The 13,195-nt window shown below is 50.4% G+C and overlaps 1 protein-coding gene across 1 annotated transcript in view; it reads right to left on the bottom strand.

Moving 5' to 3' along the window:
* Positions 1–4,916: 4,916 nt before the first annotated feature.
* Positions 4,917–13,195, bottom strand: part of LOC309550980 (myosin-IIIb-like) — a gene marked incomplete at its 5' end in the record, with an annotated part of 122,881 nt that continues 114,602 nt past the window's right edge. Inside the window, 3 exons of the mRNA XM_082251400.1 lie at positions 4,917–5,037; positions 11,083–11,277; positions 11,898–12,063. Of these exons, the coding sequence (XP_082107526.1) occupies positions 5,005–5,037; positions 11,083–11,277; positions 11,898–12,063 (394 nt within the window). The 3' untranslated portion in view covers positions 4,917–5,004. The remainder of the gene's footprint in view (positions 5,038–11,082; positions 11,278–11,897; positions 12,064–13,195) is intronic.

The following is a 13,195-nucleotide window of genomic DNA, read 5'->3' on the forward strand; positions in this document are numbered from 1 at the left end:
ATAAAATGTGATCTGATCATCATCTAAGTCACAACAATGGACAATCACAGTCTGCTTACACTAATAACACACAAAGAATGAAATGTCGCCGCCATGTTTTTATTGAACACACCATGTAAACATTCATAGTGCAGGTGGAAAAAGTATGTGAACCCCTAGACTAATGACATCTCCAAGAGCTAATTGCAGTGAGATGTCAGCCAACTGGAGTCCAATCAATGAGATGAGATTGGAGGTGTTGGTTACAGCTGCCCTGCCCTATAAAAAACACACACCAGTTCTGGGTTTGCTTTTCACAAGAAGCATTGCCTGAGGTGAATGACGCCTCGCACAGAAGAGCTCTCAGAAGACCTACGATTAAGAATTGTTGACTTGCATAAAGCTGGAAAGGGTTATAAAAGTTTCTCCAAAAGCCTTGCTGTTCATCAGTGCACGGTAAGACAAATTGTCTATAAATGGAGAAATTTCAGCACTGTGGCTCCTCCCCCTAGGAGTGGCCATCCTGTAAAGATGAGAACAGCGCAGACGGCTCAATGAGGTGAAGAAGAATCCTGGAGTGTCAGCTAAAGACTTACAAAAGTCACCGGCAAATGCTAACATCCCTGTTAGCGAATCTACAATACGTAAAACACTAAAGAAGAATGAATTTCATGGGAGGAAACCACAGAGGAAGCCACTGCTGTCCAAACAAAACATTGCTGCACCTTTACAGTTTGCTGCTGGATGTTCCACAGCAGTACTGGCAAAATATTCTGTGGACAGATGAAACCAAAGTTGAGTTGTTTGTAAGAAACACACAACACTATGTGTGGCGAAAAAGAGGCACAGCACACCAACATCAAAACCTCATCCAAACTGTGAAGTATGGTGGTGGGGACATCATGGTTTGGGGCTGCTTTGCTGCGTCAGGGCCTGGACGGATTGCTATCATCGAAGGAAAAATGAATTCCCAAGTTTATCAAGACATTTTGCAGGAGAACTTAAGGCCATCTGTCTACCAGCTGAAGCTCAACAGAAGATGGGACAACAGGACAATGACCCAAAGCATAGAAGTAAATCAGCAACAGAAGAAAATACGCCTTCTGAAGTGGCCCAGTCAGAGTCCTGACCTCAACCCCATTGAGATGCTGTGGCATGACCTCAGGAAAGCGATTCACACCAGACATCCCAAGAATATCACTGAACTGAAACAGTTCTGTAAAGAGGAATGGTGAAGAATTACTCCTGACCGTTGTGCCGTCTGATCTGCAACTACAGGAAATGTTTGGTTGAAGTTATTGCTGCCAAAGGAGGTTCAACCAGTTATTAAATGCAAGGGTTCACATACTTTTTCCACCTGCACTGTGAATGTTTCCTTGGTGTGTTCAATAAAAACATGGCGGCAACATTTCATTCTTTGTGTGTTATTAGTGTAAGCAGACTGTGATTGTCTATTGTTGTGACTTAGATGATGATCAGATCACATTTTATCACCAATTTGTGCAGAAATACATTTCATTCCAAAGGGTTCACATACTTTTTCTTGCAGCTGTGTGTGTATATATATATATATATATATATATATATATATATATATATATATATATACATACATACACACACACACACACACACACACACACAGGATACCGGCCTCCCCTCCCCTTCAATCAGCCGTTTCACATCTCATTCGCTAGACGTGAGGCACTGCCCTAATCCAGGATGGTTGCTGCGCTACTTCCAGTGACGGCGCCATCTTGAATAGGTCACTTCCGCCGTGCCACCGGTGCGGCTGGCCATCGCGCAGCACGCTGAGACTACCTGGAGCCCCGCATGAGAAGCCATCAGAAGAGGGGCAGCAGACAGCCCTGCACGGACCTCCGGCTGGCTGAGAAAGACCCTCCATGGCTGCCGCAGACTCGAACCCCCCTAGGCAGAGGTAAGTGATAATACCTTTTTTAGGGAGAATACATCTTCCAAAAGCTCCACTTTCTATATCCCGATACAGTGCAGGCATCTAGGAGCAAGGACCAGGAAGGGGGGTCCTGTGCAGGTAGCTCCCTTAAAGAAACCCTCCTCCCTCACCCCCAAGACGCACCTGGGGCACGGTGATCTCACCAGCCGACTACAGGTGGAGGGAGGAGGTGTCCAGGGACGCCGGCCGTGGACGGGGAAGAAAATAAACTGGGGATGAATGTACATCATCCTTGTGTAAGCAGAACAGGAAACATAAGAAAAATCTGAGGGGCAGCCAAGGGGCGGCCATTTCAAACTTAACTGTGCTTGCGTTTCCTGTAGGAGGAGGAGCCTATCTCTCATGTGACCACCCAGAAGGATGACTTGGGAAATGACCATTCCAGAACACAGAATCCCTGTAAAACAAAATTCCCTCCACCGATGACAAGATCACAAGGGGGTGACCAGCAGCTACACTGGAGCCTCCTCAACAGAGCTACTGACAGGTGGCGTCCTCCAAATAATCCCTGGGTGAAATGCTCTGCAAGAAAAAACACAGCACATCCCAATGGGGAGATGAAGGGGAGGAATGGTTCATCAGTTCATTCTGCACCCAGGGATGGATGAAATCGGCACCTCAGTTTTATTAGGAAGGAGGTCGACTCTTGCTGTGTTGAATTGGTAGTGATATACGAGGAGGTTAGGGTCAGTTCTCCCTGTTACTATATTACTGGGACATCATAAGGTGTAGGTGGGTTCTCCACTGTCACCATAACATTGGGACATCTTCGGGTTTAGGCTGGTCCTCTCTGGATATCTTAGGGTTAGGTTATGTATAGGTTTAGGCTAGATCTTCCTGTCATCATCATATTGGAACATCTTAGGGGTCAGATTTAGGTTGGTGCTTTTTCCTCACCGTATTATTGAGACATCTTAGGGTTAAGGCTTGTCCTCTCCTGTCACCATGTTATTGGGACATCTTCGGGTTGGGTCTAGGTTGGTCCTCTCCTGTCACCATGTTATTGGGACATCTTCGGGTTGGGTCTAGGTTGGTCCTCTCCTGTCACCATGTTATTGGGACATCTTCGGGTTGGGTCTAGGTTGGTCCTCTCCTGTCACCATGTTATTGGGACATCTTCGGGTTGGGTCTAGGTTGGTCCTCTCCTGTCACCATGTTATTGGGACATCTTCAGGTTGGGTCTAGGTTGGTGCTCTCCTGTCACCATGTTATTGGGACATCTTCGGGTTGAGTCTAGGTTGGTCCTCTCCTGTCACCATGTTATAGGGACATCTTCGGGTTGGGTCTAGGTTGGTCCTCTCCCGTCACCATGTTATTGGGACATCTTCGGGTTGGGTCTAGGTTGGTCCTCTCCTGTCACCATGTTATAGGGACATCTTCGGGTTGGGTCTAGGTTGGTCCTCTCCTGTTACCATGTTATAGGGACATCTTCAGGTTGGGTCTAGGTTGGTCCTCTCCTGTCACCATGTTATAGGGACATCTTCGGGTTGGGTCTAGGTTGGTCCTCTCCTGTCACCCTGTTATAGGGACATCTTCGGGTTGGGTCTAGGTTGGTCCTCTCCTGTCACCATGTTATTGGGACATCTTCGGGTTGGGTCTAGGTTGGTCCTCTCTTGTCACCATGTTATTGGGACATCTTCGGGTTGGGTCTAGGTTGGTCCTCTCCTGTCACCATGTTATTGGGACATCTTCGGGTTGGGTCTAGGTTGGTCCTCTCCTGTCACCATGTTATTGGGACATCTTCGGGTTGGGTCTAGGTTGGTCCTCTCCCGTCACCATGTTATTGGGACATCTTCGGGTTGGGTCTAGGTTTGTCCTCTCCTATCACCATATTATTGGGGGACCTTAGGGTTAAGGGTCGGTATAGGTTTAGGTTGGTACCCTCTTGTCACCATAATACTGGTTTAGGTTGGTTCTCCACTGTCACCATATTATTGGGACATCTTAGAGGTTAGGTTTAGGTTGGTCCTCACTCCTCACCGTGTTATTGGGACATCTTAGGGGTTGGGTAGGTACAGGGTTAGGTTGGTCATCTCCATCCTGGATGACATTTAGATTGCTCTGCATAACTCCTCATTGGGTCAGCATTGGATGAGCAGATTGTGCGCTGCCGCACTAAAGCACACAGGATCATTTTTTCTGAGCATTTCTTATTGTGATAACAGTAAAAAGAACAGACAGTTCACATTTCACAAATATAATGATTATATTTTATTGGCACCTTGAAAAGACAAATTTTCTGTACAAATACAAAATAAATGCGATACAGTGATAGAACCAATCAGCGAGAGCTCCGATCAGTGGATCTTCCTGTATGTGACGAAACAGACCTGTCCATCCACTATCATTCTTCAAGAGAACCCCCCCCCCAGACTATGGACCATTCAGGGTGCCCCCCCGACTCTGGACCATCTAGGAAGCCCTCCACCCCCCCCCCCCACAGACTCTGGACCATCCAATGGGCTTCCACACATGGAATTTAAACATTCTTGTACCACTTTGTGTTGCATCACAATGGGACTTCAACATGTCCTCCATGCTGCATCTACCTGGGTGGTCTCATCTGCTGAACAGAATTCACCAATCAGGAAGTCTGTCTGAGAGCGAATGCTGGATGAGTGAGAAGGCAGGCGGAGCACACTGAATTCCCATCACTGATTGGCCACCATGGAGGGGAAAGTGGAAGTCCCTTAGCAAATCAGAGAAAGGCCAGGAAGGAAAAGTAGAGAAACCCATTTCTGAACAGAGACAATACAGAGAATCCCAGAACTTTCATTAGGATTAAGGATCTTCCAGGGATTCAATAAATACAAATTTTCAAAAAAAAAAAAAAAAAAGGATCTTCCAGGGATTAGCAGTGATCCTGAAAAGGAAAGAGCATTGGACTACTTCCACTCATTACAGTCCTTCCAACACCCCTCCCCCACCCCCAATATTTTTCTCATGGAACAGACATCACTCGGGTGTATATAGGGATTCTCCACGCACAACAGTAATAGATTCACAGAGATTGTGACATCCAATCAGGACAATGCAGACACTTGGCTCCACTACACCTCCAACGTCTTCTGTGCTGTAGACGCCTGCAGGAGAGAGAAGAAATATCTAGCATTGAGTAACATTGTAGGATGTCCCTGGGGTGTCTCAACCTCCACCCAGTAAATGTCATGTACAGTCCCCTACTCTGTACAGTCCCCTACTCTGTACTGGCCCCTACTCTGTACTGGCCCCTACTCTGTACTGGCCCCTACTCTGTACTGGCCTTCCTGTTACAATACACTGTGTTGGGTATCGGAGGTCTTTATTACGAAAATTGGATTTTTGACTTACTGTAAAATCCATTTCTCTGATGTTCATTGAAGGACACAGCTCCTGATCTTCATAACCATTGGGTTATACTGCCCCCTACAGGAGTAGGACACTAAGCAGATAAAAAGTCTGGCTACGCCTATGGGCGGCCCCAGGGGGTAAACTCCCCCTCTCTGCTATAGGTACTCAGTTTTGTTACAAGCAGTGTCAGAATTATTACAACTCCACAGAGGGGCGGGTGCCGTGTCTGTCCACAGAGGGGCGGGTGCCGTGTCCGTCCACAGAGGGGCGGGTGCTGTGTCCATCAATGAACATCAGAGAAATGGATTTTACGGTAAGTCAAACATACCATTTTCTCTTTCGTTCATTGATGGACACAGCTCCCCCATCTTCTTAACCATTGGGGTGTCCCAAAGCAGTATGGGGTGGGAACAGCAAAAAATTCCCAAGGCTAAACAGTAGACCAGGTCCTCTAAACAGCAGCCAGCAAAACCTTGCGGCCAAAAGAAGCATCCACAGATGCCAACACATCCACTTTATAGAACTTTGTGAAAGTGTGCACCATTGACCAGGTGGCCCCTTGCAAACCTGCATCACTGACGCCTGATGACGGAAGGCCCAGGAGACACTAAGCGCCCAAGTAGAGTGCGCCTTGAGGGGTAAAGGAGGAACCTAACCCGACAGAGTCACCGTCTGTCTGATCCATCTTGAAATGGTCGCAGAGGAAGCGGACAACCCTTTCCGAGGCCCATCCGTGAGAACAAATAGTGAGTCTGACTTCCTAAACGACTCCATAACTGCCAGGTACACTCTAATTACCCAAACTACATCCAAGGCATGCAAGGCAATTTTCTTCGGATGTTTTGGCCTGGGACACAGGAAAGGCAACACAATGTCTTCATTCAAATGAAAATCAGAGACAACCTTTGGGAGGAACGACAAACAGGGGCGAAGAACCACCTTATCTCTGGGAAACTCCAGGTAAGGTGAACAAAAGGATAAAGCCGCCAGTTTCGACACCCTGAGCACAGAGGAGAAAGCCACACAAAAGGCCACCTTCTGAGACAGCGTAAGCAAGGGAATCTCCCAAAGCTTCTCAAAAAGGTTTCTGGAGGACCGAAAGCACCAAAATGAGGTTCCAAGGCGGGAACAGAGACCGCACTGGAGGAAAAATTGTCAGACACCTTAAAGAAGGATACGCACCAGAGTGTGAGGCCAAGGTTCGTTGGAAGAAGACCGCCAAAGCCGATACCTGGCCCTTGATGGTACTCAAAGCCAATGTCTGTTCAACCCCATGTTAAAGGAAGGTCAAAAGAGGGAGCGAGGATGAACCTCAAGAGACTCCACGTACGATGGTAGATCTTCCTAGACATAAATTTCCTAGCTTTTAAGAGCTTTTGAATCACCGACTAACAGGAAGCTTCCAAGTAATGTCGGTGATCAGCCGCACCAGATCCGCATACCAAGCCCGGTGAGGCCAGTCTGGAGCAACTAAGAATACCGGAATCCCTTCTGCCTCGATTCTGCGTAGAAGTCTTGGCAGAAGAGTGAGAGGAGGGAAGGTGTAAATCAGATGATACTGACTCCATGGAGCCACCAGCGCGTCTGTGGCATCGGCCAGAGGATCCCGTGACCGAGCCACAAACTTCTGGACCTTTCTTTTGACCTGAGATGCCAACAGATCCATCTCCGAGATGCCCCACTAGAGACACAACTGATGAAACACCTCTGGATCAAGGGACCACTCTCCTTGGTCCAACGCCTGCCGACTGAGGTAATTTGCCTGCCAATTTTCCACCCTGGAAATGTGTACGACGGAGAGGGCTGGAACGAACCGTTCTGCTCACTTAGAATGCCGGCTACCTCCAGAGCTGCCAGAACACTTCTTGTGCCCCCCTGGTGATTGACATAAGCCACGGCTGTGGCATTGTCAGATTGAATGCACACTGGACATCCCTGAAGACGATCCATCCAACGGTCCAGGCACAGTCTAATTGCTGGGAGTTCCAAGACATTGATCGGTAGTCTGGATTCTTCCAGCGTCCAGAGCCCCTGAGCAGAATTTTTGCTGAGGATGCCTCCCCAGCCGGACAGGCTGGCATTCAAGGTGAACACTGTCCAGTACAAGGGGAGGGAGTATTTGCCTTGCCAGAGCACAGGAGAATGAAGCCACCATTATCAGGGACCACGTATGGAACTGTGCAAAACGAAACCGCCTCGAAGGTAGACACCATCAGGCCCAGCACCCGCATGCAAGTCAGGAGGGATGACCATCTGCTGGACAGCAGGAGACGAACTGCAGCCTGCAATTTCTGGAGTTTGTCCCGAGGAAGGAACACTCTGGCTAAGGCCGAGTCTGAAAATTCAGAATCCAGCCGAACTCCCGCAGAGTTCGTATGATGATTTCCAGGTTTTCCACCAGAGCAGTAGGAGGTCGTCCAAGTAGCCCAGTACTGTGATCCCCCATTGGCGTAACATTGCTAGCACCGGGGCTAACACATTTGTGAAGACCCGAGGAGCAGAAGTGAGACCAAAGGATAACGCCACAAAATGATCATGCTCCTCTCCCACGGCAAAGCGGAGGAAGCGCTGGTGACCGGCACGTATTGGACTGTGAAGGTAAGCATCCTTGATGTCAATAGAGGCAAGAAAATCCTCCTGATGCAAGGATGCCACCACCGTGCAAATCGACTCTCCATCCTGAACATCAGCACCCGCAAAAAGCAAGTCAGCGCCTTGAGGTCCAGGATTGGATGCACTGTGCCTTCCTTCCTGGGAAATTGAAACAGGTTTGAATAAAAATCCTGAAAACATTCAGAAATCGGAACTAGAACAAACACCCCTTGATGTAACAGGTCCTGTACCACCCCAAACAAACCCTGTAAGAGGTCCAGGGACAGGCACAAGTTGAAAGGAAAGAACCTTGCCAGGGGGTAAAAGCGAAACTCTATCTTGCAGCCGGACCGTATCACTTTGTGGACTCATTTTTCTTGTACCAGGGAAGTTCACAGGTCCAGAAACCAGCAAAGACATCCCCCACCCCCGATACGGGTGAAGGCGCACCTTTCTGCTGAGGGAGCTTTGTTTGCTGGTCTGGAGAAGCCCGCTTTCGGCTTGCCAGACCAGGTTCGTTTGGATCCTCCAGAGGAGGCCCTGAAAAGCTTTGAGCCCTTATCAATCGACCCTAAGGGAAGAAAAAACTTGTTATGAGCCGAGAAGGAGGGCCTACGTCTATGACGAGGTTCCTTGCCCTTAGTAGCCTGCAGAAGAAAGGCGCTCTTTCCCCCTGTGAGGCCTTCAATGATGTCATCCAGGGTAGCTCCAAACAGGTGATCTTAAAAGGGGGGATCAGTCAAAGCCTTTTTAGAAGTCAGCAAGGTCTGCAAACCAGCATTTGAGCCCAAAGACACGCCAGAGGACCACTGCCGAAAGAGAGCCTAGCGACTAGGGGAGCCGCATCCAAAGAGGCATCACAGAGAAAATGCAGCCCCTGGGCCAGCTGGTCCGCCAGCTCAGCTAAGGCCGGGGGGAGCCGTTCTCCTTCCAGGACATGGCGTAAAACCTTAGCCCACTCGGTCAGAGTTTGCGACACCAGGGCAATGTAAGCCTTCGTGACGAACCAGCCAGAGTGTCCATATTGCGGGTCACAGCCTCCACCTTCCTGTCAGCCAGATCCTTAAAGGCCGGGGACTCTTCAACCGGCAACCGAATCATGGCTGCCTTGTTCAATCCGGAAACCGGAGGGTCCAGAAAATAATAAGGGGCTCCTCATAGGGGTATCGCCTAGTAAATCACTTAGGGACCCCAAGAGGAGGCATTGGTCACCCCCACTCTTAGCGACAATTATGTCAAAATAGGCGGGGAAAGGAAACCCCTTTGCTGCTCTGGATGGCTTATGAGTGCCAAAGGGAACCTGCGCCTCAGTCGCAGCAACGTCCTCCACCTTCAAGGTCTCACGCACAGATACAATCCGTGCTTCTACCAGCACTTTTTCATGTGCGGTTGCAGAAGTGGAGGAATCATCCTCACTATCTGAGGCTTCTGGGCGCGTGGTCGCAAACCCAGCAGGGAGACCCACGTCCGTGGAGGCCGAATCAGATTCAGGATCTGATGAGACAGATGAGGCAGGGGGCGCTTTTTGCTAGCCCGTCGCCTGAAAGCCACCTCCACCTGGGACACAAAGGACTCCAGGACTGCCGTCAGTGCATCGATGGATGGTTGGAACCCGGAGGGCCCCGCAGCCTCACAGAGAGGATCAGGTGGGGAGATGTGCTCCAAAGACTACACGAGTCATCAGGGGGACCCCACAAAAAGTGTAAAACACTGCAAGGGACAACCCCCACCGCACTGGCAGCACCACCTGGTCGTCAGGCACGAAGCACCAAGCGATCCTCAGCAGAGAGGGCAAGGACCCCACCAGACTCACCACCCAGCAAAAACAGGCACCTGCAGCCTCCAGGATAATGTGAGCGGCGATCAGGAAGTGAAAAGATCCAGGAGTCAGCACCAGGGGATGAGGAGGGGCTCCCACCGCCAAAATCGCTGTCCATAGGCTGCCGCCATGTTCAAACCACCACAAAATGGCCACTGGACTACACAAACATGGCCGCTGTGCATAGAGCACACAGGCTACAACAAAATGGCGGCACCACAGGGATCCCTAAGCCTCAAGGACAGTCCCAGGCAAGACAGTGGGGGCACTGACAGGAGCCCCCACCAAGTACTGCCCCCTCCTTCCGCACAGTCGATTGTCTGGTTGCAAGGGGCGCACCCCCATCGCCATGATAGCGCCCTGCCCCCACCCCAGGAGGTGGACCATACCACCTTTAAAGCCCCAGCATAAGTGGAGGTAGGGGGGAACAGATGAAGGGGGGCTCCACATCCACTCCAAAACACTCCAGGGGGATGCGGGCATGGTGCAGGAGAATGCGGGGCTGCAGACATGGTGCAGGAGAATGCAGGGGTGCGGGCATACTACAGGAGATGCAGTGCTGCGGGCGTGTACCATGCCCACAGCACTGCATCTTCTGTAGTATGCCTGCAGCCCCACATAATGGCAGGTAGTGTGGCTGTGGACCAGTCTCACTTACCTGTTCCTAAAGGCGCCTTAGGATTTAAAAATGGCGCTGCCCGGCGCCAACACGTCACCGCGCATGCTCCGCCGCCGCTCGGTAAAGCCCGTACATGTTCGGCTATTCCCGGAAATAGCCGAATGTTTACGGGCTTTCCCGAGCGGCGGCGGCGCATGCGCAGTGTGCATGTCAGGCCGGCCGCCCCGCCCCTTTTTTTTTTTCAATCGAGTAATAGCCGAATGAAGAGAAGAGGCGGCCGGGGGCCGCCCCTCTCTAAGTGCCGCCTGGGTCCCATGGTCCCACACGAGGCACAGGGAGGGGTTATCTGCACATCCAATCACACGAGGCACAGGTACAGTCAAACATTTCACCAAATCTTATAAACAGAACTGGGCACTCGGCCATCTTTGTCAGTGGGAAGGAGAGTTGAGGAAACTTTCCCCTTTCTTACTCTACCTCTGCTCTTCATGCTTGGAACATTCATAATACACACAGTAGAGGGTGGGGGTAGGGTTACAGACCCCCATTAACCCCCTAGGCCCGGCTGAAACCCTACTACTATCCTCATCATCTACCTGAACTCTACTACTATCCTCATCATCACCCTGAACTCTACTACTATCCTCATCATCACCCTGAACTCTACTACTATCCTCATCATCTACCTGAACTCTACTACTATCCTCATCATCTACCTGAACTCTACTACTATCCTCATCATCACCCTGAACTCTACTACTATCTCACCTGCTGGATTTCCTGCATGGCTCTTCGGATGGATTTGTGGAATCGGGGGAGGGGGAGGGAAGGCTTCTCCAGTTTCTTGTTTTCTGATTGGTTGGATGCAGAGTCAGCGGGTGGAGAGGGAACATTCTCATCTCCAAGAGACAGAGTTCTGCTCAGCAATTTTATCTCTTCACAGTCCGGAGCCCAGTTCCCTGTCTATAGAGAACAGACATCACATGACATCCCAATCACAGACATCTGACCCCCCTCCAGTGACCCCTGTGTCATGTGACCCCCCCCTTCAGAGGCCCCTGTGTCATGTGACCCCCACTAGTGCCCCCCCATTCATTTGACCCCCTCCAGTGGCCCGTGTCATGTGATCCTCACACCTGTGTCATATAACCCTCACCAGTGGCCCCTGTGTCATGTGACCCCCTCCAGTGGCCCCTGTGTCATGTGACCCCCTCCAGTGGCCCCTGTGTCATGTGACCCCCCCTTAAGTGGCCCCTGTGTCATGTGACCCCCCCCCCTCCAGTGGCCCGTGTCATGTGACCCCCCCCTCCAGTGGCCCCTGTGTCATGTGACCCCCCCCCCCTCCAGTGGCCCCTGTGTCATGTGACCCCCCTCTACAGTGGCCCCTGTGTCATGTGACCCCCCTCTACAGTGGCCCCTGTGTCATGTGACCCCCCCTCCAGTGACCCCTGTGTCACATGACCCCCTCCAGTGACCCCTCTAATGTGACCCCTCCCCCATCATCGGTTGCTGTCTCACTGCAACCCCCATATAGTTAACCTCTAAGTCCTTTCGCCCAGTGGTCACCCAAGTTCCCCACTTACCGTCTGGCAGGCTTCTCTCAGGGTTTCCCCATATGGCTGAAGACCAACTATGCGGTGATACTGTATGAGGGCGGAGAGCGAGGAGTGAGCGCGATCTTCTCCCAGGATGACGTAGCAGCCATTGCAGCGCACATCGATCATATAATGGCGGCAGCGTTCCATCCCCCTACAATAGGAAGATGATGGTAACTTCCCGGCCTGGAGGCGCTGAGATCCAAGGCTGGGCGATTATTACACAGCAAGATATAGAAACCATACAGGAGGAGGAGGGGGGGGGAGGAGGAGGAGGAGGAGGGAGGAGGAGGAGGAGGAGGAGGGAGGAGGAGGGAGGAGGAGGAGGAGGAGGAGGGGGAGGAGGAGGAGGGGGAGGAGGAGGAGGAGGAGGGGGAGGAGGAGGAGGAGGAGGAGGAGGAGGAGGAGGAGGGGGAGGGGGGAGGAGGAGGAGGAGGGGGGAGGAGGAGGAGGAGGGGGGAGGAGGAGGAGGAGGAGGAGGAGGGAGGAGGAGGAGGAGGAGGAGGGGGAGGGGCAATGGAGGAAATGTGAAGTGTATAAATAAAATAACTGTGCTATACAACCAACAACAAAAAAACTGCAGTTGAAAAGTGGGAAACACCTAAAAATAAGCAAATAAAAATAAAGCTGCGCTAAATTGAAACACTGAAAAAATATTGTTAGTGACAATAAATAATAATGTGACAATTAATCCCCAATCTAGTGAAGATTGAAAAAAATACTCAATAGAAAAAATGTGCAAAAGATACAACATAATATAAAAGTCCCAAATCTCTGAGTGTAAGATCGTGAAATGAATAACGAATGTCCTCCACCGATCAGATGCAGAATATTCCTCCATGGTGCTCAGTACACAAAGACACACTCTTACCAGAGATCATAAGACAAAGAGCCTGATAACATCGATCTTAGTCAGGGCTATCGGATTGGTGGACAATTGCTGGAAAGCTCTGTATGTATAGAAGATAAAAAGCGCTATCACAAACATTCAAGAAGACGTCATCATCTGTGGTGAAACGCGTCGGGACCGGCGTGCTGACGTCACAACGCAACAACCCGGAAGGACGGGTGACGGTGTTTTCTTTTGCCGGCTGTTTGTGATAGCGCTTTTTATCTTCTCCAATGTGAGTTTACTTATATACTTTTTACAATATCACGCTATGGAGGCTGTTTTGTGTTCCGCATGATAATCCTTGAGGACATCGTTGTGGGCATCCAACACTTGAGGGCGATATACATACAGACCTCTCCAGCAATTGTTCCAGGTCCACCAATCTGATAGCCCT

Source organism: Pelophylax lessonae, assembly GCF_965119305.1.
Source record: "Pelophylax lessonae genome assembly, chromosome: 1".
Classification (NCBI taxonomy): Eukaryota; Metazoa; Chordata; class Amphibia; order Anura; family Ranidae; genus Pelophylax; species Pelophylax lessonae.